We start from the raw sequence: 27,373 nt of genomic DNA on the forward strand, positions 1-27,373 counted from the left end.
CTTATCTTAGCTAAGTGCTGGTTTTGCTAAGTGACCACTGCACCTTGCAAGAGAACCATCATTTGTAACAAAAACAATCAGTTATAGCACATTAATATTCCCTGAGCAGCCACTTGAAGAAAAAAAGAATATTTCTGAATATGTTTGAGCAGAAATAAGCACAAGATTTCATTGGTTTCCCAGAGTCACTTGGATGGATTTAAGGGTTTTTTTGTCCTTGGTTTGGGTTTCTTCAAAACATGGACCCTCAAAGAAAGGGTTTGATCCCCTCCAAGGCTAGGTTAGGAAGGTTCAGTCTCCTCCGAAATCATTAGGATCACTAGGCCTCCACTGTAGTTGAGCCCCCATGAAGAACTGCCAACCTGATGTTGATAGCCATCTTTGCATTCACAGAATGGGGGGGGGGGTCTTATATATTTTCCCCTTTCTCTGATATATTAATTTTATGCTTAAAACAATTTAATAAGATTTCATTTATTATTTTGTCATGGTCTTCACGTTTGACCACTCTTGGTAGTTTCTGAGAAGATACTACCCAGCTGAATGGACTAATGAATTAAACTAAGCTTGGTAGTTTGCCTCCCCAACAGTAATTTGTATTGCATATTTTTAAAAGTTTTGCTAAGTTTTGACAAAACTGTTATTGTTTCCATAGGAACTTTATGGGATTTTGGTTAAACTGTCATCAGCAGTAGAACATTTGGAATGTAGTTGCTTTGCATTTCATTTAGTGAGGCCCTCGGCTAGAGAAATGGCAAAGCCTCAAGGCTTTCATGCAACATGGTCCTTTAAAGCTAAGCCTCAAGTGCACAAATTTCAACAGGATACTGACGTCGGTACAGGCACTTTATGTTATTCACTAAGACATTTCCACAACCACCTCTTGATCAGAAAGCTGCTCAAAGGCTTCCTGAGCCACCATCTCAGATGGAGCAACTGTTGCTGTACCCGCTGGTGGAGACTTCTGGCAACTCAGGTCTGAAAAAGGATTGAACCATCGCAGTGAAAGATCACTCCCGAAAGCCAGCTTCAACCCTTCCCAGCCGCTGACTTTTTCCCACGTTGGCTCCTGTTTTTTTAGCCGTTCTATGCCCTGCAGGAGACAAAACAGTTTACATTTATTCATTGTAGGCAGACACTGCAGCGCTTGGAATTCAGTTGTTAAAACGGCACACTTTTAAGGTTTTTATTTTTAAATCATGGATATAAAGCCTCTCCAAGAAATAAAAAAACAAGTGTCCAGAATAAATCCCTCTTATAATTTTTAAAAGGGGGGGACAGTTTATTGTAGGTTGATTAGACAAGTACAAATGAGTGTTCATCTCACATTGGTTCACGAATAAAACATCTTTTTGCACATATCTCTAGGGAAGATTACAGGTAACAAGAGTTGTCAAGTTATCTCCCCAGGTACAGAATTCTGAACCACACCTGTGTATTTTGGGTACAAAATACAGCTTGTGTTACAAACTTAATGGACATAAATGTTTTTGCAAAGAATTTAAACTTTTTTTAAAAAAAATACTTTAAACAAACCTATTGATATGAACACACTCTATGATTAATTGATATAGACTCTTAACACATTTAATAAATGTGAATTTTGTTGTAATTTTGCTTTTTGGTTGTTGTTGTTTTTTTTTAAAGGAAGCTCTCACTATAGAAGTGGATCAAAATCTAAATTCTATTTAAAAGAAGATGATAATATCCCCTCTAAGGCCCCTGAAGAAAACGAAATATTTGGGAAGTCCATATGCCAGTTTAAGTCACAAGAAAAGTTTAGGAACAAAACTTTTTTGTTTAAGCAGGCTTTTAATATGTAACTGCACCAGGTAGGCTTTTTTATTGGGGAGGGGAGTTTTTATTTATTTATTTAAACTTTTGTATGTTTTAAAATAATTTTATGTTGTTTTCACTATGATAATTTTAATTGTTTTAAAAATTGCATGGGTAGATTTTGATTTCCTTCTGTGAGCCACTTTGGTTTCCGAATTTACATGGGATTCAATTAATTGCTCTAACAGTAGAATAATAAAAGTGACATGTATCCCATTACACAGTCTTCTTTCTATTGCTCACATCACAACTACCAGTCAAAGCAACTTCTCAAATCTGAGAAAATGTGTTTTGTTCATATATGCTAGGATTCGATACATCAAGAAGTAGCATTGAGCTGATAAACACTGTGCAATATTTTTGGCAAAGATCTCAGGATTATTTACACAATATTTTTTGTAGTGTCAACTCTTCCAGGATAATTTTGGCATACTATTTTTGAGACTGACTGTCTGGAAACCAAGTTTTAGGTGAACATCTTAGGAAGTTGGATGTGTTTAGCTTGGATAAGGTAAGACAGAGGTGATAGGATAGCCATCTTGAAATATTTGAAAGGATGTCACAGTGGTTCCAAATTCTGGTCCCCCATATATTTTGGATTTCAACTTCCATTAATCCAAGCTGGTATGGCCAGTACTCAGGAATTAAGGGAGCAGAAATCTCAAATGTCGGGAAAATCAGTTTGAGAACCATTCCTTCAAAAGATGGAGCCAGCATGTTTTTGCTAATCCAGTTTTTCCCAAAGTTAAAAAGTGATGCAATTTTGCAGCTTTTTGCACAAGTTAATGTCCAGCTAATGCCAAAGTCACACAACGTCATCTGAAAACAATCCTACTCTTGCGGGATATTCACGGTTTTAAACTCAGTTTATCCATGGGATTTGGGCACTTCACTCCCATGTGATAAACTTCTAAGAGACAAAGTATTGAACTCAATATATAAGAGATTCCACCTAAATATTAAAACCTTCCTGACAGTAAGAGCTGTTCAGCAGTGAAATAGACTCCCATTAAAGGTTTGCAGGACTTTGAGTTTTGATACCCAGTACTAAGGATGCTTTAGCAGGGGATTCCTGCATGGCAAGGGGTTGGTCTACAAGGCTCATGTGATCCCTTCAAATCTATAACCCTATGACTGTTAGACCACAACTCATTAAATCTTGAGAACTACTACTGGTAGTAGTATTCCCCCCCCAAAAAAAAAAGATTAAATCTCTATGATAAAAAAGATACATATGTTATCTGTAACCCCCTCTAGACGTTGTATCTGAAGATGTCGTAAAATCATAAATGTTGGAAGAGACTTCAAGGGCCATCCAGTCCAACCTCCTGCCATGCAGGAATACACAATCAAAGCACTCCCACCAAATAACAACCCAGTTTGTTTAAAAATCACCAAAGGAGCCTCCACCACACTCCAGGGCAGTGTGTTCCACTGTTCAACAGCTTTTACCACTAGAAAGTTCCTTCTAATGTTTAGGTGGAATATCTGTTCTGTAGTTTGAATCGAGGACACATATTTAGCAGAGATCAAGTGAGTGAAAGAATGCTAGTGCTAAAACATGATCCTAGGCCTCATTCCCACTTCGCAGCTGAACCAATTCTTGGATTCGGTCCAGAAACTGGTTCAGCAGCGAGTGTGGTTCTCACTACCTTTGCACTGGAACAAGGCTGGTGCCGGAAACTGTGAGAAGGGATAGCTGGCCAGTCAGAGAGGCAAGTCCGTGCAGCAGAGGCCAGGCTGCATGACAGAGAAGGCCAGGCCACATGGCGGAGAATAAAGACAGAGGAGGCAGGCCGGGCCAGGACGGAGGAGGTAAGCCTGGGGGATGGAGGAAGCAGGCCGGGCCGGGAGGATGGAGGAGGTAAGCTGGGAAGAAGGCTGGGGACGGAGAGGGTAGGGAAGCCGGGGGGGGGGGCGGTTTCAAATCCGCCTACCTCCCACTTGAGATGAATCAATTTATTTCAAAATAAATCGATTCAGCCCAGAAGGAGCAGAAAAAAGTGTCTTTTTTACGCAGGTTAAATGGGTGAAAAGCATTGCAATTCGGATTAAGTGGGAATCATGTTCATTTAAACCGGATCGTATTGAATCATGATCCGGTTTAAACTGTAGTAGAAATGAGGCCCTAAAGCTTAAGTGGTGTAATATTGCTAAAGCACTTGAACACTTTAACCGTCACTCCTAAATAATATTGAAAGCTCAATACAAATCAGTGAAAATAAATTTTTGAAATGTTGCATGTCAACAATGGGAAGGGGAAGGACACAAGGGAGAGACTGGATGTAACGTCTGAATCAGCAGAGGCAATCCAAACAAAAACAACTGGAACCTCTCATGACTTCCAGAGACTATCTTCCCCAGATGGACATGCCCCAGAAGAGCTCTAGGTGTGACTGTCAACGTCTCTCTCTGCGATGCTCAAAATCTGGAGATTGAAGGGAAATTTCACTTAGGGGCAGAATTCTTCAGGGAAGAGAAATCTTGAGGTTTGAACATCTGGTTTTCTGCTGTTCTAGAGACTAGCACCCAGAGCCCGACATGAAGGGCATAGGTCTTGGTGTGTAGCCATGGAGAGGACAAAATGGCCAATATCTATTAAACAGATATGATTAGGATTGTATGAACCAATGCTATGGTTGTCAGAAGATGAAGCGCTAGTTCTGCAAAAATGAGAGATTTGATGAGCTGTTCCCAACTTTGCCCAGGAACTCTTACATGTAGTGATGGACAATCAAAATCACAATATTATACTTTGAAAAGGAGAAATGTCTCACCATACTTGTAAACTATTAGTACTGTGTATGAATTTGTAATCGTACACAACTACATTCATAGGGATGCATGTGAATGCAATGAAAGCTGTAATAGAAGCTGTTCTTCTGGAGACACAATCTTGGTTTGGAAATTTCCATTGTACTATCCATAATATCATATCTGTCCTCAATTATCTAGCTCATTAAAAGCAAAAGACAAATCATGGCATTTTTTAAAAGACACAGGAATATTTTAATGCACTTGGAAAGAAAAGGAAGTACTTAGATTAATACAGAATCATTTCTTTAACACAAATTTAATAACTGCTGTTCATGAATATGTACATTTACTACCCTTCAATATAAATATATTTACATGGTGATTTATATTTTAAAAAAACCCAAAACCAATAGCACAGTAAAAATATGGATAATAGCAGCATAATAAACCAAATACACACATTGAAACAATCTTATTTAGTGTTTAAAAGCCTGGAGGAATAAAAAGGTCTTCACCAAGTTCCAAAAATACATCACTTTGGGCAGCAGGCAAGCCTCCCTGGGGACAGAATTTCAGAGCTATGTGCTTATAAATATTTGAACGTTGTTCACCACCTCCCAGTCAATCTAGGACTGCCTTGCAGAATGCATCAGAAAGGCACTTGGATCAATGACTTAACACAGGACTATATAAACTCATTTTCAAATTCTCACTGCAGTATAGTTTTATCTCAATAAGGCTTGTTTTCAATTATTCTCCAACTCTTTCTTCAGAGTTTTGGATTTCTTGTAAACAAAATACTTGGAAATTCTAATGTGTGTACAACTGGAAATAATGGAATATGGCAATGTTTTAGTAAAGACAACAAAGTCATCATGTTGCAGATCATTCTGTGGTTAAAACCATGGAATGCTTTGAAAATTATTTTATTCAGAACAGAAATATGGTCTTGAAAAATAGTTTTTAGCCATTTTCTGGATCTAACAAACATAAACATTAAAAATAAACCAATGAAAAGAGAATGAACAAATATGAGGATTTCTGTAAAATGGTTTGGGCTAAGTTTAAATGAACTGAGTGCATCTTACTTCTAAGCAGGAAACATTCATTTCCCACAAATGTTTTACAAAAGAAAAAATGCGATAGGCAAAGGCACCGTACCTCCGAGGAATGACTTATACTCCTACTTAAGTGAATTTGGTGAACCACTTGAGACAACCAGTTCCCATTTGCAATGGCTAAATAACGACTATGCTCCAGGGTTTGTTTACGATGTCCTACAATGCAGGCAGCTGCCTTTCTCTCTCTTTTTTCTTCCAACACACCAGGGAAAGAATCCAAGGTTTGCAAGGTTTGTTTCTCAGATTTTCTGAGACAGAAACAAACCAGAGAAGGGTAGCTGCCTGTATTTTTGGGAAATAAATAAACCATGTCATGGTTCTTTAGTTGCTTCCACTTAGCAATCAGCAAGCAGTAGCAAGCTTCTTATATGCAAAAAGGCAGGATTTTCACAGATCCCTGGCTTGCTGTCTTGTACAAATTTGCTCAGCACAATCGCTGTGCTCACTCCTATAGTAATACAGATGCATAAATGCAAAATTGTGAAAGCAGGAAAAGAGATTTTGTTACAGATATGTCTCCTTACTTACTGAACATAGTCAATTATACCAAATTTAAAAGTGCAGCTGATATACCATTGATTTTTAATGGGTTTTTTGTCATTTAAAACCCAGGTTCTAGTTAATCAACCTTCTTTCTTTTATCATCCTGGCTGCTTAAAGAATTTTAATAAGTGACCCTCACCGCAAAAAAACTGCACAGAAACAGTATTCAGAAAAGGTTTATTGCATTTGTTTCCCATACGGAAGCATTGACAGAATTGAAAAGATGCATCGTTCACATTATTTCAAAACAATACAGATCCATCAGCCTCCTCCACTGCCTTCCGCTCCATGGCTTTGATTCAGTCTAAAGAATAAATTCAGGAATATAGCTTATTTGCAGTTCTACCATTTTAGACTTGTTTTTTTAAAATGCAGTTAATCTGATCACTCTCCCATCAGTAGTTTTAAGATCCAAAATTTATAATAAAATCCCTGCTCATATACAAAAGTGTTACAGACTCAGTCAGTTTGGTGTAATCTGTTCTACCTGCTTTTGTTTAAAACAGAATGTCCTCTACACATCTCTCCAGTGCTGACTACATACACAATTTGCCATTCACATAATCATGACAGAAGGCATGCACAAATAACACATGATATTTCCCCAATGTAAAATATATGTATAAATATAAAAAGAGAATAAACTATCAGAGATATAAAAATGTGGTAATGTGTAAAAAAAAGGGGAGAGAGGGAGGGAGAGAGAGAGAGAAAGAGAGAGGACAATGCTGACACATCTACACAAATCACTCTGTCCTTAGGTTTCACCTGGATTTGGCAAGCCTCTTCTATACTTGAAGACTGTTCCATAAGTATCCCTTAATATTTAACTTGCTATTCTACACATTTGAATCAGCATTCCCTCCTTCTCAAATTATAAGGCATTACAATTCACACATACTCACAAAAACTTAAACTTCCATCACTTAAACTAGGAAGGCAGCATTTCCTGCTAATCAGAGACAGGAGTAGGTTGGGGGCCAGATGTGCAAGAAATCTTTTCTGTGTATTTCTGAAGTATAATAATGTAACGTTGTCGATGTGTTTTAAATGTTAAATGCAAAGCAATTGTGTTTTTAACTGGCCTTCTTGCAGGGTCACACTTTTGTCTTCCATCCTTCAGGTCTTAGGAAGTGAGACTTGAACTTGCTGGGTGGGGTGGGAGGTGGGGAGTTAGATACAAACAGCATAATGAGAGGTCTACTATGAACTAAATGCATCATCTGCCACCGAGGAGTCCATAGGAGTTTATGTAAGAAGACGGCACTGTTGGCACAGACTGTCATTCAGATGTCAATCATGATGTAAAAAGTACACAGTCAATACAGGTGGGTGGGCACAGAGGAACAAGGATCCCTGTTCACATTAGTTATGTCAGAGAAAGCAGACAGAAACCAAAAGAGATCAAGTAAAGTTAACAAGTTTTTTAAAAAAGGAAAGAAAAAGCTTCAGCCACCAGAAACAGAATTACCAAAAGTTTTCAGAATACAGGGCTGGTTTGTTTTCTGTTTGTTTTTTGCCTTTTCTCTGCAAGATTCAGCCATTTTAATAGGCGTTTTTTGAAAGAAAGAAAAAGATTTTGCCTTTTCACTTCAAACATTCATGTATAATAACTGCAGTGCTGTAAATGTGGTTTTGTTTTAGTGGAAATGCTGTTCATGAATTCTTAGACCACATACTGATATGGGTCTGCTTTTCCTTGGTCTGGAGTAGCAAATGGGCTAAGCCAAACTATAGAGAAAGGATGGCCAAATACTGCTTTCATGTTCATCCATTTTGTTTTTTTAGCCCATCTTCTCTCTTCTTTTTTCAACTGTTCTATTCCCTGAAAACAGAAATATGACATTTTCAGTCAGGAACTTATTTTTGTAGTTCTGATTTCGGGGAAAATGATCCCTCAACTACTCTTTTATGGTTGGAAATATTTCCTAAACATTTCCCTATTAATACTTTTTCAAAAATATAAAGAATAGGGGGGGGGGGGGAATCTGTGGCAACTTATGAAGAGATTATCATACACCTGTTGTGCAAAGTTTAGGAAATTCCACAAGACTCTTAATCCAAAACACATACATACATACGCATACATACTGTACTTAATATGGCAGAACTACATTTTTATGAAACTGGCTGATATGAAATCCCTGAACATTATCCCATGCTCCAGCAATTTTCAGTGTCTCCATGAGCAAGGTAAAGACATGTCCTGGTATCAATAAGCCTTGCTTTTGAAGTTCCACTGAAACCTCTAACAAAAGCACAGCCTGTAACAGGGGGAAAGAGTTGAAGGATTAAGCAGAAGCACACTGACGTGTGAGAAAGGAATAATATTAGTAAAGGGGAGAAGGAGAGTAAACACAGGGCTCTCAGATAATTAGGTTTCTAGTTTGCTGACCACTTTATAATTATTTGCATTCAGAAGGAAGACTGTTTCTTTAAAAAAAAAACAACTGGCAAATATTCAGTTATTTTCTGTACAATTGACATTTTTAAGACCAACTTTCCATAACATTTTTAAACAGAGATCACACTTTTCACCTCTGGGTATCAAAAGAGAAACTAAGTGCAATAACACTAAGAAATTGGTCAAAGAAACATAGGAGCCACACGGAACAGAAATGCCAGGCCAAAAATGGCTGTAGAGCAGAGAGGACACACTGATGCTACCCACCTTACAAATGGGGATCTTGAAAGCAGAAAAATAAATCAAGAAGGTAGCCAGAAATTTGGTACTGATGGAAATTTCTGGTTATCTAGAGCACAAGTGCACATGAAAGTGACAACACAGAAAATGTTTCCAAAGACAATAAAAGTGTTACTTAGTATGATTAGGGAACCAATAAGAGCCAGAACAAGAAATAAGTTTGCTTAGTCCACTACCCATGTGGACTTCCCACTCCTGAAATTTGGAAGTGTGGCAGCTGCAAGAAGATGCAGTTAAATTTACAACAAGGCACATGTTGCCTGTGCCTCCTGTCTTAAAGGGGTGGGATGGGTGGCAGCAAAGCAGGAAATTTGGTGCCACAGCAACTGTAATGGCAGAATATGCCAGCAATGGGTTGGGAGGACAATGCATCCTCCTCCACTGGAAATTGCCCAAAGCTTCAACAGAGCTTTCCATGTGCTAGCACATAATAACTATTATGAAGCATATCTATACAACAATTAGGGCAAACAAGATAAACAGAATATATAATCTCTAATTAACAATATGTAAGCCACTCTGATAGCCTTCTGGCTGAAGAGTGGGGTATAAATAATAATAGTTGTTGTTGTTATTATTATTATTATTATTATTATTATACAGCTAAGAAAATGATCCTTCATTTTGATACTAAACAGCAGTTACATATGGGTGTGAAATGTAGATATTCCTTAACCGAGAACACTGATCATCATGCTCTCAAACTGAATATATATATAAAGGTATGTGTGTGTGTGTAATGGCTAAAACATCAAACACAGTCAAATGTAGTTTCAGAAGAAGCAATTTTAGTCAAAAGGAGCATTTGGTATAAAAAGCAGGTGTAAAACACAGTAAGCACAAATCTGGAAATTTGGTTGAAACCACTGCAAAATGATACTCCAATAATAATGTAAACTACAAATAAGAATGTGTATGAAACATAAATGATGCTATTTTGGTTAAATGGAGTCAAGGAACCTTATAAAGCAAGGAAGCTGAAATTTTGCCTAACAGGAGAAAAACTGAGCTGGGGGGGGAAAGTATTAACATTCACAAAATGTACAAATTACTAAGGTAAAGAAGTACTCTGAGGAGGAAATTACTGAAGGCATAAACAAAGTGAAAATATTTGCCAGGGATGCAGTTTGGCCTTTGAATGATAAAAGTACCAAAGGAATTCTGAAGGAGGGCAGGCAGACTGCAGTGAGGCTAAATGAATCAATTTCATCTGCCTTCACTGCGGAAAACATTGGAAGAATACCAACATCTGACCCATTGTTCTCAGATGCAAGTAATGTTTTCTGACCTAAAAATGTAACAACTGGAAGGCACTGATGTGGAAATGTACACTGCTCATCTTTTAAATAAAAATATTTTATTTATAAAAAATAAATTAGGAATGAATGCACACTCACTTATTATGAAGGATTCAGGATGATATCTGATTTGTATATGGTATGTTATGTGTATTTTTTAAATCAATAAAATTTACTAAAAGAAAGAAAGAAAGAAAGAAAGAAAGAAAGAAAGACAGAAAGAAAGAAATGGGTGTCACTATACATGTTGATTTATGGGGGAGAAGGGCTGCCTCTAGACCTAACAGCACACATTGGTTCACTGCAGGCACAAACTTCAAGCCATTTCTTTTGCCTGGACAAGAGGAGATTAGAAGCTTATGATCCCATGGCAGCAACTACTGTTTGCTGCCTTATTTGAACTTTAGAAACTTTGGTTTACAGAGAGCAAAATCTCAGATGAGAAGCACTCATCTGCTGGGTCCATACTCTGCTTTACTGCAAATAAAGGCCTAGTACAGACTGGCGCTTTGAGCTGGCCTGGGGCTGAAAGTAGGACTCAGGAGAGCAGAGCGTCTGCACACTCTCGAGCCCTACCGTACGCCACAGGCGTCATCTTGGTGCACTGCCATTTTGCACAGCATGCACAATGATGATGTGCCTCGTGCGCTGCAGCCAAACGGCGCTCCAGGGCGCTTATGGTGCCTTGGCAGTGGTACAGAAATGAGCCATGTTTTGCAGCTCCTTTTACCCAGCACATTATTGCTGTAACATTTGGTTGGCATGGCCACAATCCAGGGGGGAAAGAGGCAGCCTCTGTCCGCCCCTTTCTCCCAATCTGTATAGGCCCAAAGTTTCTAATATAGTCCTTGCATACAGAGAAAGAGACCGAGCATGAACACAAGGCAATTAATGCTTGTGACAATTTATCATTGTATCTGAATAGAAGCTTCTGCTTGAGAATTTCAAACCACTTCTAACAAAATTCTTCAAATAAATTTAGAAGAGATGATTTTAAATGGCTTTAAAAGTGGAGGGGAAAGAGTAGGAACAGATTATGTTCACACAAAGCAAAGGTAGGAACTATACAGCCCTCCTGATGGTGTTGGAGCACTCTCACTTTTGGCTGTGTTGGTAAGGATGTTGGGCATTGCAATCCCTGAAGGGACGCACAATTTCTACTCCTGACACAGGCAAGCAGTAGAGTCTAGATTCTTGGTAATCCTTTAATGCTGTAATCCCACTTTGATCCTTGGAAGAGGCGGGACATATAAATAAAAATTACTATTAATATTATTGTTAGATCCTTGCTAGGTCTCATAATATTAACTTGTTCATAACTTATTCTAGTCAGAACTGATAGTAGAACCAGGTTTGAATAATACACCTAATTATTCAGGATCGTGAAACTCAAAGCAAACTGGTGAATTACTGAAGAATTTATCCAAACTTGGTGAATGAACAACAAAACAGCACATGGGATTCAATGTATGTGCAAAGAGATACTGGAAGCAAAAAGTCAAACATCATATAGGTATACTATTCTGATGAAGCCTTAATTATTTGTGACTACGCAGAAAAGCAGGCTGAAGTTGTGGCTCTCTAAAATGTCAATTCAGGGGCGAACCAGACTGGCCACAATCAAGAGGAGATCATGGTGACTGCATGGGCCACTCTCAAAGCAGGCCTCTGCCACCATCCCAAATGGTGGCAGAAGCAGCTTTTCAACACTCCTTTTTGTGCCAGCTTTTTCCAGCTCGGCATGTTCTCTGTGCAGCTTCTGGTCACTTTATTCGGTCTGTCTGTTTCAGGCCTCAGTCTAAAGTAAAAACACAAATACACTGAGTACTGGAAATCATTAGAACGGACAAGATAAACTTTGAGTGTCATAATGCCTTTATATGAAGCTGTCAACAAAGTAATTACAATGATCATGTATACTTCCAATTTACATATCCCATCTAGCACTGGAAGAAACACGAAACAAGACCCACCAACATGATCAAAGGAGTGGTGCACCTTTCCTACAAGAAGTTCTAATGTACTCAAGGCTTTTAAGTTCATAAAAAGAGATGAAAGGAAATGAGCACACAATGGCATAGAGAAGTTTACACAATTTGCTTTATAACACCTCTCTACAGAAGGTCACTCATATGAGTACTTATATTCAAATTGCTAGTTTTAATGGTTGAAGCCCTAAATACCTTGGGACCTGGATAACTTTATGAACTACTTTCTGCTGCACAGATACACCAAGGTACTAAGGTCTTCCTTGAGGTGGTTTTCCATGATCCCTTGTTCAAGTGAGGTGACTTGCCATGGAGAACAGGGCCTTCTTGGTAATGGCACCCTAAACTTTGGAATTCCTTTGCAAGGAAACCTTTCTTTCTACTGAACTCTTTGGAACCAGGTGAAGATCTTTGTCTCTGCCCAGGTTAGGAGATTCTAAAAACTGTGGTCAAAAATCTCACAAGGGCACCCTCCTGTGTGAATATATGCAGTGTTAGGTACATATACTGCTATAAAGCAATAATGACTATTAGCAAACAATTTACTCTTGAAACACAGTAGCTTCTCTGACATTCCAAGTCAATCACAGATTTCCTTCAAGTGATTTCAGTGAAGTCCACAATAAGGCCCTCATAATTTTCCTTTGAAATGGCAGAAAGTAAGGGCCCTGAGGAATTAAATTTTAATTAAGAACAACTGCTTTAAAGCATGCATATCTGTAAGCCTGGATCTACTTTTCAGGGACCAACTAGGGCAATCATGCTTGCTTGTAAGGCAAAACTCCTCCACAAATATGTTGAATTTGGACTTGAGTAAAAATTCTGCCATATTTTTCATGTCATTATGGTACATTCCTATGTCAAGGTGTGATTAATAGCAATACATACCATATATACTCAACTATAAGTCAACCTCATATATAAGTCGAGAGCAGGTTTGGAGGCAAAAATTATGGATTTTGATATAACCCATGTATAAGTCGAGGGTGAAACTTAGAGGCACATGTCACAAAGGATATAAAGTATGAAGGAAAGGAAAATGATTCAAAAGGACACTGTTATTTTCCTACCCAGATATTCAAAAAAGCCAGATGTAGCACTGTAGGGGAGACTAGAGGGGTTTGTTGCTTCTTTCAGGTTCTCCCAGGATGGACTAAACTTCTATCTTTTGCCACTCTACTCAAAAAGGGAATGGTTCCTTTTTAAATACGAGTTAAGGTACACTGACCTGTGGGTAAGTCGACCTAGTTTTTGTTAGAACTATTTTTGACTAAAATTTCTAGACTTATACATGAGTAAATACTATAGTTGCAAACCAGAATGCTGGAACGATATCAGCTATGGATATTCCAGACTTTAGTGTGCAAGAGTCTCTACACCAGAAGTAAAGGACCAATGCAAGGAAATTCCAGTTGACAATTAATATAATATTCTTCACAGGTACCATACTTTCATTTTCACATATGTCCCTACCTACCTCTGGAATATGTCTGTTGTTTTTGATGGTTACCTCACATTGATTTTTTTACTTACTAGGACAAGAAAAGAAAAACAAAAACAAATAATGTTTCTAACAAAAGGAACAACAAAAGAAGTAGACTGGAAGTACTCACCGTTTCATCAGTGCAGATGGAGTGCACCTGTGTTCCAAACATAACAGATGTAAAAATGAGAAAGAGGAGAGCCTCAAAACACAGGAGAATAAGTAGGATCACAGTAGTCGGTGGAGAGAAAGAACTACACTCTGTGAAAACAGAACATGACAAAGCACTGAATGCTTTAGACTGGGGTAAGCAAAATGTAGTTTGTGGGTTACATATGGTCCCTGTACTCTACTTTTGCAGTTCCTGAAGCTTCCACTCAGTTCCTCCACTGTCAAATTAAAAAAAAAAAATCAGCACAATTTTCAGGCCTTTCCCAACCAAAAACTGAGTGGATAGCCCACAAAACGTGCAAAAATATCTCCAGCCCAAACAGAAAGCCCCCATAATCTGTTCCCAAAGTATCTATATTCATTGTGGTTCACAAAATGGCAATGGGGAGTGATGCAACATCATTTCCAGTCACCACTTTGTGAAGGATCTAGATAAAAGACAGAAGTATTTGGGAAACTGTTGGAGTGTATAGCATGCAGAAGAGATTCTGGAGGGACTTGCTCGCTACTTAATACCGAACTATGAAATGTGACAATTGTTTTTGGTTGTTTTTTTTTTTTTCTTTTGCTTGGACTTTTATTGATGAACTGTAACATGTGACTGTATCCAATCTGTTATATTGCTCAACTATTTAGTTTTATTATGTTCTTCTTAATGAATTTTCGAATTACAGTATTTTTTTTAAAAAAACGTCCTACCTCTCTACATGGTGAGGGGGTCAGCTCTGATATACTGTTACCCATCCCAAGCTGTCTTATGCTGGGAATTACTCTTGTTTCCAAACTAAAAATGATGTGTAATACAATTCCTGGTTTGGAATCTCTCTCCTGAAATCTTCAAAAGTGAGCAAAGCCATGAATCTAGTAAATATGGATACCTTCATATCCATGGATTCCTTATCCACAGATTCAACTATCCATGGTTTGAAAATATTAAATATATATATAAATTCCAAAAAGCAAACCTTGATTTTGCCATGTACCATTTTACTACACCTGGAGGTGGGGGGTCCAGAGATCAAACTCCAGTGGATACCAAGGGCCCACTGTAAATGCTGTGTTGATTCAACATATTAAGTTTCATGGAACCACTACTTTTATGAGGTTCTGGTTCTTCATAGAGCAGGGATGGAAAAAGTACAGTGGCAAGGCTGGTACAAGACTGGTTTTGTACTCTCCCCCCACCCATGTTTTGGCTCTCAAATACCCTCTGGGGGGCATGGAGCAACTCTGCCATCTTTTAGGATCCCTGAGCCAGTTTAGGATCGGGGGGCCTTTTTTCCTAACAGGTAGTGAATCACTAGCTATTCTAAAACAGTATGTATATTGTAGCATCTTTGAGACTGCGAAATTTGAGAGAAAGAAGTTGGTAGCATAAGCTTTTGTAGACTAAGCATACTTCATCAGATGCATGAAATGAAGTACCTAGGAACAGATCTCTACAGCTATGAATGAACAGACTGTATGTGTGAATAAGCAATACAAAGGCAAAATGTGTGAGTACAGTGATGAAGTGACACGTTCAGGTGAAAAGATATTGCCTAAAGTGAAATTGGGTAGAGTGAGTTTATGGAATGTAGTATAATGCTGGCTAGAAATAAAAAAAGAGATGTGGTAAACTGGGTAAGACAGCCCTCATGAGGCTGGGGTGTTAACTAGTATTATAATATCTATAGCAGGGGTAGGCAACCGTTTTGAGCCGGGGGCCGGGTTGCTGTCCCTCAGACAACTGGGGGGCCGAAGCCAAAAAATAAATAATTAAATATTTTTTTAAAAAATTAAATAAATAAATAACCCGGGACAAATGTAGGACAAAATTTTCAAATGGTGGATACTTTTTTTAAAAAGTGGAGGACACACGAAATTTTTTTGCTGATTTTTTAAAAAATGTTAATATAAATGCATGTTTCTGAGGCTTCTATAGACGATTGCCCCTGCACGCGAATGGCCAAAGGCCCCGGCGGCAATCGGCGGCAGGACCGGGCTGGGGCCGGTCCCAAGGCCTCGCCGGGCCACATCCGGCCCGCGGGCCGCAGGTTGCCTACCCCTGATCTATAGCATACCAGGAAACCATGGTCCCTGTTCAACTCACTGTTGATGGCCTGGAGTTTCTAGAGATATTCCAATTCTGCTATTTATCTTTAATCTTCCTTGTAGATTTTATTGCTGTTGTTTTTTGAAAACAGGCACCTCCTGTTTTACAATGACAAAATTGCTTCTAACACCATAGAAGCTTTTTGCAGGGGTTGAACCCTCCAAAATCTTGAGGAGGGGGAGACCAATGCAACCTCCTAACTCCTGACAGTTGCCCACTAACACAGAGGACCGTTCTCAGAATATCATGATCTTTTTATTATGTTTACTACTACTTTTATTGAATAGTTTTAGTAATTTGTTATCATACTTATATATTGTCTGGTTTAAATATATTTTTCATATGAAAATATCTTGTCCAAAAAAAGCCAAAATTAACTGTGACTTGAACTTTTCTAAGAATGGATGACCAACTTCTCATAGCTGAGGAGGGGCACATTGCTGCCCACAACCCTCCAGTGGCAAAGCTACTTCACTGTAGAATTCCAGTGGTATGGTGGCAGCAGAGTTTGTGTGCAAAAATGGCTGGGCAGCTGCATGTAGTCCACAGGCTATGGGTTGATCACACTTGATTTAAGATGAGAATTTTAAACATTCTGGGACTGATGTACAGAAAATGTTATTTCATAAGCAAATACCAGCTATTACAAGCCTGGCTACATTATCCTAGACAGGATGTAGGGTTGAATAGCATACCACTGCGATATTAGCTGCAGAAATCAAATATGTGATGAAGGGTATGAGGTGAACATTTAAAGAAAACAATTTATTTCCTCTAGATCTGGAAAGGTTACATTTGTCAGTACTCACTTGTCCAGTCTTCTTCAAAACAATGCAGGAAGTGAAATCCAACCATGATTAGGGCATGCAGAGAAATCAGTGCTATATACATCTGAAACAGAATATGGGTTTTGGTCTGTTAAGATACACAGCTTTGGAGGTATTATTCTATGCACAATTCTACTGCATGGGCAAAATTTCTAATGATGCTTTGAGTAAGAATAATGATTTTATATGGCTTCTCCAGCAACCCCCCACCCAAACCAATTTGTATTTGTTGAACCATATATATGGCATGAGTACAGTACTTAGAGTTGTGAACTTTTTCTCTACTGTCTAGTTCTGAATTCCTCCAGAGAATTAATCTTGCTATCAAACAAACAAAACAAACAAGCCTCATTTATATACCACTTCATACCGCCTAAGCAGTGTCTAAGCGGTTTACAACTGTAAGCTAATTTGCCCCCAACAATCTGGGTACTCATTTTAGCGACCTTGGAAGGATGCAAGCCTGAGCCCTTTTTCTGGTCTTGAACTCGCAACCTTGTGGTTTTGAGTGAGTGGCTACAGTACAGGCATTTAACCACTGCGCCACCAGGGCTCCTATCAGACAAATGCAGCATACTTTTCAGTATACAGTGGAACCTCGGTATCCGCAGGGGATCCGTTCCGGACCCTCCCCCTGCACAGATACCAAAACCGCAGATGTTCAAGTCTGCGTGGCTGCACCACCATTAGGGACAGCTGCTGTTGTCCCCAGTTGTGGTGCATACACGCAGCTGTGCTACTATTGGGGACAAAGGGGGTTCAGGTAAGTCCCGTCGCACTGTCCCTAATGGCGGTGTGGCTGTGTGCACACATTGCAACTAGGGACAACGGGGCTGTCCCTAATGGCAGCACAGCCATGTGCATGGGCTGCCATTGGGGACAATGCAGGTTTGCCACCAACGGATGCTCAGATCCATGGATGGCACTTCACAGAGACTAAGGTCCCATGGTATTTTCCTTTAATTCTAGTTCTATTTAGCTAAGAGATGGAACTACAGACAAAGTAGTCACTGCAGTCTCCCCCTCACCCACCAGCCATTTTGACAACCACATACAAGCATACAATGAAACTTCTTTCTGGGCAAATATACACAGAACTGGTAGGCATATAAGTTGGATCATACTGTACCATAATATCCCCAGGCTATACTGTACCATAAACAGTTTATGTTCCAATTCTACGCAGTCATGTTTTGCATAGTGTGAGACTGTTCCTTTAAAATAACTGAGATTAAACAAATTATTTCTCATTGTCAGCTGCAGTTTCTTAAACAGAAGAGCAATCTTTAAGGTGGCTGCTTCTACTTAAGATAATCGTATGTCACAGCACTGTAACATTCTTCCCTCCTACAGTTTGTCTTTGCAACTACTCTGCTATGTTCCTTTTATTTGCAGAAATAATTTCCTACAAATTGTTAGCACTCCCTCTTTCTTCAGAAAAAGCCAAAAATCTAAAGAGTTTCACATGGCTTGCCAGTTTTTAGCTGGAGCTGAAACAGACAGACATTATTCTAGTCCCCATGATTTAAGATTCCTTATCTTCAACCCCATTGCCTAAATTACTTCAGTCAGAGAATGAATAGACTTAGATATACTCAGTGGAAAAGTACCTGGCATAAATTAAAGGCCTGAACAAGGGGTCCAATTCTTCCATTAAATATACTACTGTATATGTTCTATGATAAGAGCAATTTCCCGGCCAATTAAATATTTTAAAATGGAGTTACTGATAATGTTACAAAATCTTACCAAAAAATCTTACTGAAATATAAATATAAATGGAAAAGTCTAAAGACATTCCAATCTGACCCGTCTGCCAAGCACACAAGTCTAATGCCAGCCGGACTGTTCCCTTTCAAAGTCCAATCAGCATGCTCCTTGAACACAGTAGGGCTTAAATGCAGTGTAAGTACAGGTTAAGAAGCTTGTCCAAAGCAAGAGAACCAGATCATACATGACTACTAAGAACAGAGAGACACAGCTTAATATGAAGCAAAATGTAGCAACAGATTAAATGCTAGACTTTAGAACTTTCAAAAAACAGTATATAGTGACATATGGAATAAAGAAAATAGCTGGTACACTTAGTTTCAAGAGCCTATTTTTATTCCTTAATTATCATGCCTTTTCTCAAACGTTTTGCAATGTTAATAAAGTTGTTTGCTTTCCAAGGAATATTATACCCTAATTATATAAGTTATTTAAGAAATTAAATTATTTAAGAAAATAACATGAGCAATTCCTTCCTGAAGGCCCCTGTTTGAACTACTTCACAAAAATTAATGCAGTGAACTACTTACTGTAAACAGTACAAAGTACTTCTGGTTATTCTCTCCTACACAGTTATTAACCCATGGACAGTGGTGATCCATTTTCCGTATACATCTCTTACAAACACTAAAAGAAGAACAATATATATGTAATAACTTGGGATAAAACCCTATCCGCTATCCAAATCTAATCTTTCACTGCTATCAGATCACGGAGAAAATATTTCCTCTTTTCCAAAAGCTGCTTTCAAGTTACCTAAACTGAAGTCATATCATTGTAGATACCTAACATTATTCATAACTGAAGAAATGTCAGTTGGATTTGGAGCAGCATTAATAAGTTATAACTCTACTGCAATACCATCAGCTGGATCAGGCATTCTTGTTTTGACTGCAATTATGTGAGTACAGTTCATCAGAGAAGTCTACTCTGATTCATGCTTTGTTAGCTCAAAATCTTAACATGAAAAAATTTCCTTGCTTCTTTTTGAGCAAATAAAGCCTGTTGAAAGTGAGGTTTGCAGTTAAGCATCATACCATCATTTCTAGTCAGAGGTGCTCTATGTGCTGTATCTATGACAGTTGTATTTACTGCACCCTGTAGTTTCTTGTTTTTCCCCTTCCAGCTATGAAAAAACCATAATCTAAAAAGAAAGCGGGAGGGAGGAGTACTGCAGGGCAAGTTCTAATTTCCCCTAATTTAGTTCTTGTTGTGATGCAAACACTTGACTCCAAGCCAAAACAAAACTGATCATTTCTGTAAAGAGGCTGTCAGCTCTACTTTGGGGTGGGGGTTTTCCATCTCTTTTTCATGCAAGTGCCTGCAAGTTTATCTCCTCAAGCACTATTAGAACACACTCTCTTATACACATCTAAACACGCACCCACTATAAATGTATAAACCTATACATTTTTTTTTTAAATTACTTGAGAACTGACGGGGGGGGGGGGTCACCATACTTAGACAGACCATAAGTCTGAATCAGGATCAGGTAACTTTCTGCCTGGGTTTGTGACATAAGGGAAAATCAATCAGTTTTCTGCACAGCTCTACTCCAAGGAACAGTGGTGGGAGAGAAGTGACACAAAAATTGGTCAATCAGAACTGTACAAACTTGGCCTCTGTTTCAAATCAGGAAAAAAGCCTGCACTGAGCCTAAGCCCACCAAGGCAATAATGCCAGCATCACAAATGTGGAGAGTATCCTTCTGTGGAGAGTGCCAACATGGTATAGTAGTTTGAGCCCTAGAATACGACTCTGGAAACCAGGTGACCTTAGGGAAGTCACCCTCAGCATAAGAGGGAAGCAAAGGAAAGCCCCTCTGAACAAATCTTACCAAGAAACCCCTATGACAGGCTCACCTTAGGGTCGCTGTAACTTAGAAATGACTTGAAGACACCAAAAAACAACATGTTTTGGCAGATGTTTTACCTGGAAATTACCTCTACATGTACATACGTACTTTGTGTCTCTTCTATGCAGTCATAAATACAAATAAAGAGCAATTAAAGAATAAAAGCACATGAAAGCCTGCTACACAGAAAGTAGGAATGTGGAACCTAATAAGTAACTCTACAATGGAGTCACATGACACCCCCAAAATTGACTAATTCGTGCAGAACATCCAGAACAGCTGAGGCATCAACTTTCTCAGGTGATTCTGGTTAAAATCCCTATTTACCCATTGTCTGCTTTCCCTGTTTCCCCATTCAGAGAGCAGCAGAAGGGAAGCCTGAAGATCACAGATTACCCACATGGTATAATTTATGAATGTAGGTTTCGCCTTATAAATATCAAACGGCAATATGTGGATGTTACAGGTAAGGCCAATGGTGCCACTTACCCCTGGAGCATGGCCAGAGCATGGAATTGGGGATAATAAGTACAATCAGAAAGACAAGGATTTTCTTCATGAGTAAATGTGCTACTGGAAAGACACACCAAGATACCACCTGACATCATGAATTGAAAGCATGCTAAAAAGTATGTCAGCACCACTTCTTCAAGGATTAGATTTGGAGTGTATTGGAAAATCATTTCTTAAATGTGCCAATTATATTAAGGAAAAGTGCCCATATCATCACAATGGATAAGTGGGGCAAGGGGCGGGGGTGTATAGTGGCTAAGGGCACATGCCAAACTCAAGCCACAGAAAAAATAATTCACTTGTCACCAATATAAGCAAGCAGCAGCAGCAAGAAAAGCTAGCAACAGCAGTAACAACAACGATAACAACAGAGATGAACCTGGGAACTTAAAATCAAAAAGCACATATTTTGCAATGAATTTATACGGGAGCCTCTGACTTCATACTAATACTACATACAGGATATTTTAAACTGTTCCTTTTTAATCTTTTTATGTACATACATTTCCTGCTTAGCCTGACTGGAACATAGTTGTTTTTAACACTGATGCATCACATCTATTTTAAAATAAAGGATTTTTTTTTTTACAATAGTAATATTAATACCTGCAGTGATGTGCTCTATCCGGTTTGATACTACAACATTTTGGACACTTGTAAACCACTTGTCCTGGCTTTAGCTGTAAACTTTCTATGAACTCCTTTGTGGCATTACCTTTGGGCACAGCACCCTGCAAATGAAAACATGACCATCAGAACATTTTCAGTCATCAGAAAACTCAGTGGGTCTCATTACAGACATTCTTTATACAGAGACAATATGACCCAATTATAAGCCAAAAGGTGAAACTGAGATTGGTGTTAATACCTCACTACCACAACTTCAATAGTACACTAAACCCCATAGAGAAAATGGGAAAAAACATTTAATGATTGTTCACTGCATGTACCAAACATACAATTAGAAAATACAGCTTAAAGGATAAAGACGTAAACTAAACAGTAAAAAAAAGGAAGAAGTCCCAGCTATATATGCCAATAACTTAATGCAGGGGGCTAGCAAAGTGTGCCCCATGAGCTGCATGCAGCACTTGGGATCCCAATTTCAGCCCCTCAAGCACTCCCAGAAGCCCCAGATTTGGAGAAAGACATTTGTAGCATAAATTTTCCTAGACTGAGTTCCTTCATCAGATGCATGGAGTAAAGTGCCTATGCACAGGCATTTACATCCACATCTGTCCACAGGCACTTCATCACATGCATCTGATGAAGTAGACACAGGTCCAAAACACACTGGAGAAATAATCCAGTTTGAGACCACTTTAACTGCCCTGGCTCAGTGCTAGGGAACTTTGGGATCAATAGATTTGTAAGACATTTAGCCTTCTCTGTCAGAGAACTCTGATGCCACAATAAACTATAATTCCCCAGGATTGTCACTGAGCATGGGCAGTTAAAGCAATTTCAAACTGGATTATTTGTGCAGTGTGTTTTGGACCTCAGTCTACAGAAGTTTACACAAATTTCTTTCTTTATACAAATCTGAAAGGTGCTACCAAATCTCTTTGCATAACAACACAGATATGCCTTTGAATTCTACTCCCCTGCGAAAACAGAAACTCGCATATATTCAAGCTCCTTAGGCTTGAATGGGGTGCACCTGCACGGGGGGCACGCCCCATTGGGGTTCACAGAGGTTGCCCCTCCGTGTATAGGCAAGAACACAGATCTCAAGTCCGTGAGAAAGGGGGGGGGGGACTATATTTCCATTTTATTTTTATAGTGTGACTGCTGCAAGAACCAGCCTTGTGCGGAAGAGTCCCTAGTACATCCATAGCAACAGGTTCCATTTCTGCATCCGTGATTTCATGAATGTGGGACATTTGTCATGCTCAAGTGTATCTAAGGGGCTGTACAGATGAGCAGCATGCAGTTGCCCCTTTACTGGCCAGATCGGGGCTGCAACAACCCCATATAGACTGGTGTGTGCCAAAATGGCACCCTGGTGGGAGGGCTAGGGCAACCAGTTTGTGGGCGCTGTGCCTTAGCTCTGCTCACAGGCCGGCACAAAGTACCAGTCTGTATTGTCTCTAAGTCACTAATTGGGGATCTGACCAATCCCCAATATCTTTTCAGAAAAGCCATCAAATTTGAACGCATACAGTTATAAAAAGAAAAGAGACTCATCCATAATCAAACAGTTGTCTATCTGTAAATGGATAAATGGTGTGTGCAGCAGTAGATATTAAGGGAGGGAAAAACTTGGCTTTCCAGATGTTATTGGACCGCACCTCCCATTCACCCTTTTTAACCTTAAGAGTGGTGAATGTTGATACGTGTTGCACGAAAGCAAAATATTCCCTATTCCTGGGTTAGAGGACCTATTTATTGCCTCTTTGAGGTCAGCAACAGCTCCTAGTGCATAGAAATGTTAGGAATATAAAACTGTTCCCACTTATTTCACAGAATTGGGTTAATCTTTTTGATTTGTTTTCACTTTCACCTATGAAAAAATGGAGCTGAAGGTTCGAAGGTTGCCATGATGAGTCTGACAGAAAAGTTCATTTGAGGAATAAGTCACATACTGGTAAGTATGGAATTTAAAGACACAAATAAAATGGGGAAACTATTTGTTTACCTGCATCTTAAACCTCTACTCTTCTGCATAGCTTAAGTGTTGAAATTGCTGAAATGCACTTTTGATTAAACCTTGTCACAGAACAGATCAATAATGAACACTCTAACAAGAAAAGGTCAAGTATTTTTTGTTCAAAATGTAATTTAATTGCAATGATACTTCTCTGAAGTGACAGGCACACACAACAGGTTTTTCCAGCTTTCTGTTCTCCATGCCATGACATGCCATAAGCATTACCTATACTGGTGAGAGAACAGAATGGAGACATTTCCTTTTCTCCCTCTTTGGTATCCTCAACCTTATTCAGAAGACTCCTTAAGATCACCATATAGTTTCTTAACTGAATAATACACTGCAGTACATGATAAAAAATCAGTTCATAAAAGCAACTATGCTTTTAAAATATTAAATTCCTTCTCACTCAAGGAGGCTTGTCTATACAAACCTTATCGCTAGATTTGCTCTTTAAATAACAGAAAAAGAACAAGAAATGCCAGCTGCTTAATATATTTTCAGTGATAAAACTTACCGGATCTGTTACCATAGCTCTCATATGTGAAGCCAGAGCCAGGAATGCCAAAGTGTTGAAAACTGTTCCGTTGATCACACTGTAAATATAGTCTCTTGATGGAAGCAGCATAACAAGGATGACTACAAAGTCAGCATAGAATACCAAAAACCAGGTGATGACTGCACAGGCAATACCACAGCCATCTCGGATAAACCACATGGTTCCCGAGGAACCGCTGTTGGGAGGTGGAACACACTTGTCTGGCTGGAGATATTCCGGCTTCCGTTCAATGTCTCTGAAACGGTGGACTGGAGTAATCATCATAGACTATAATGTCCATTCTTGGATCTGAAAAATAGGTTTTGGAATATTTTTTCCTCTTTTTTTTCCACTTTACAAACTTAACTGAGGACCTTCTCTGTTGACATGCAGCTCATGGAGGGAATTGTAGAAAAGGGAAGATTAAAATAAAAGAGGGGTCAGTAATGGGAGGGTGAATGGATGCAGCAAGCCAGAAAAGAATGTTAACAATGACTCTCTCTGTGTGTTTCTTTACTTATTTAGCAGTTCCCAAGCTAATCACATTTTGAGACTTTAGGTTCATATCAAAATGGGGGGAAATATGTTTTGCCTACAACTAAATTTGAGTTAATTAAATGATTTAAAGGTTTGTTTTTAAACAAGTATAAAAAGAAAAACTATTACTCAAACCTGAGTTTGTCCAGGTATTAAATCATGAGCATCTGCTACTCTACAAACACAAAAGTGGAAATTCTTGTAATTCCTCAGGAATGTTTCATTTTACACCAATACAGTTTGTACATCTAACTACAGATGCACTAGGTGTGCATCTAATTACTTTAGAACACAAGTGCAACCAGCAAGGAAAGGAGTTATTTAGTTCTGTGTGTGTGTGTTTGTGTATGAGAGCGAGACAGAGACAGACATGCATACTTCATAAGAGACAATTTTTAAAACTCATTTAGAAAGTTACACTGACTTAATATGAACTTTATTACATCATTAGCTATGACAATCCCATTACAAAACCATAAGCTGGTTGGCAATACAATTATCATGGCTCAGACTGTTAGGCAATAAATAAAGGGGGAAATGCCCAATGTCCACAACTTGGTTGAGTAAAGAATGGACTTTATTATACCTGGAAAAGCTTATCCATTTGGTGCAATTTAAAGATGACAAGAATAGGTAATTCCCATTAAGGCATTTATTTTAGCCTGGCATTTACTGATTTTTGGACTATTTTAAATATAATTATGGATCTACTGGATTTCTGAAAAATAGGTCTTTAAGGATGAACATATCCGAAGTACTAAAATACCGCTTTCTGTACTGTTCAGGTGCTACAGTAAATTTAAAACTATAACAAAAATTATATTCTTTGGGAAAATACTCTCAAACCAATATCCAAGCGTAAGTTACAGTTATTTATTCTTTTAGAATTAAACTCACACAAGGAACACTGGGAATTAAGTACAGTATTCCTTTTCCTTAAATCCATAATCACAACATGGGGAAAGCATTTAGCCTTGATGACTGAATTCATTGGTTCAGTTCGTGCTACAACATGTATACACCATATAAACTTGACTATAAATCAACCTCATGTATAAGTCCAGGGCAGGTTTTGGGGTCAAAATTATGGATTTTGCCATGACCCATGGATAAGTCAAGGATAAAACTTGGAGGCTCCTGCAGTGTGTGTATGTGTGCGTACAGCAAGAGAAACTCTAATTGAGGCTTTTTGCTTCAGTGTTTGTTTCAATTTTGCTTTCAGCCTTCACCCAGACAGTGCAGGCAGGAGAGGGACTCTGTTTGTCTAATAGCAAGACTCGTTCTGCTTGGCTCAAGAGAAAAAGAAACTATCTTCCCACCACATAGGGAAATCTGAAAGAGCTGCTTCACATTACCATACTGACCTGTAAATAAGTCGACCTGGGATTTCAGGGTCAATTTTTGGGCATAAATATTTAGACGTACAAACCAGTATATATGGTTGTCATCCTTTACCACAGTCCCCATGCCCACCAGGTACCCTGTACTAGTCAGGACTAATGCTCAGAAGATGTTCCTCATTCCAGCTTTGCAAGCTGACACATCTGACAATGCCTCCATGCAGTTTTACTTGTTGTAGTGACTAACATTCCCTACTTCTCAGATGAACTGGTCTCTCTAGGCTTCGCATGGCCATTATCTGCCAATCTTTCTTCTACCTTTGTTACCTTATGGATAAGGAACCAAACTTCAAGGAATCTAGTTTGCTGCAATGGAAAAGTCATTTCTAATCTCTTGTCTTGGGGTCTGAAAATTCTAGATAAGGAGGAAAGCAAAAGCTAAATAGGGAAGCCTTTACAAAGACAATGAGGGAATCTAATTCCATCAAAAGCCTAACAAACACGTTTGACTAGACACATGAGTTGGGAAAAAAAAGTAGATGTACATCTTGAGGGAAGCAAAGCCTGTTAAACCACTGGCAACTCTTTAAACCCTAATGCCTGCTTTTAGTTCACAGTACTATAGTTATAGATAAAGATCTCACAGTATTCTTTCAAACTGAAAGGCACTGCACAACTTTGTAGTCAATCCTGTCAATATAAAAAGCAGTACTTATTCTGTGGTTTCCATCCCCGTTTTTCAATCCATAAAATTGGAGTATCTGTTGGTCAACATTTACAGACATGTATTTATGCACAGCCAGGAAACTGGCCAAGCTGCCTAGGGGATTTTGGATGCTATAGTCCCTGATTTTTCCAAATTCTGGTTTTTGAGAATAAGCAAGAACAATATATTGGGGCTACCTATCTTGACTCTGATGGAAAGAGTGGTCTACAATCAAGTAAAATATTCATAAATATGCATTATGTATAATACAGTCACCCCTGTATTCATGGGGGATCTGTTCCGGACCCCCTGGCCCCCGAAAACAAAAAATCGCCTATACGTATTCAAGCCCCATTGACTTGAATGGTGGTGCGCACTTGAGAGTACCCAGGGGTGCATGCCACAGGCACAAGCCCCATTTTGCCCTCCGTTTGCCACTTGCAAATGGGCAAGGGACGCAGACTCCAAATCCATGAAAACAGAGGGGCAACTATACAATGAAAGTCTTATTTTATTGAAGTTGTTAAAAAGAGAAACAGAAGCCTTGGCAGAAATTCTGCTCTTAGTACTGTACTTTGATCTTTGAACAGAGCTGAGACAGTCTCCAGTGAAAGGAGCTCTTCTGCCCAGGCAGACAATAA

The 27,373-nt window shown here is 38.8% G+C and overlaps 1 protein-coding gene across 2 annotated transcripts in view; it reads right to left on the minus strand.

Moving 5' to 3' along the window:
• Nucleotides 1–539: 539 nt before the first annotated feature.
• Nucleotides 540–27,373, minus strand: part of ZDHHC3 (zDHHC palmitoyltransferase 3) — a 38,447-nt gene continuing 11,613 nt past the window's right edge. The window contains exons 2-7 of one of the 2 annotated variants that reach the window (XM_089532765.1): nt 24,129–24,458; nt 21,568–21,692; nt 19,124–19,220; nt 16,806–16,887; nt 13,861–13,991; nt 540–1,093 (exon numbers count right to left, since the gene is read on the minus strand). In XM_089532765.1, coding sequence (XP_089388891.1) covers nt 860–1,093; nt 13,861–13,991; nt 16,806–16,887; nt 19,124–19,220; nt 21,568–21,692; nt 24,129–24,434 — 975 coding nt within the window. In that variant the 5' untranslated portion in view covers nt 24,435–24,458 and the 3' untranslated portion in view covers nt 540–859. Of the gene's footprint in view, nt 1,094–4,879; nt 8,083–13,860; nt 13,992–16,805; nt 16,888–19,123; nt 19,221–21,567; nt 21,693–24,128; nt 24,459–27,373 lie in introns of those variants that run through there. The other variant, XM_089532766.1, reaches the window with a different exon arrangement.

Source organism: Sceloporus occidentalis, unplaced genomic scaffold (genome assembly GCF_023333645.1).
Source record: "Sceloporus occidentalis isolate IW3139 unplaced genomic scaffold, rSceOcc1.0.p SCAF_7, whole genome shotgun sequence".
NCBI lineage: Eukaryota > Metazoa > Chordata > Lepidosauria > Squamata > Phrynosomatidae > Sceloporus > Sceloporus occidentalis.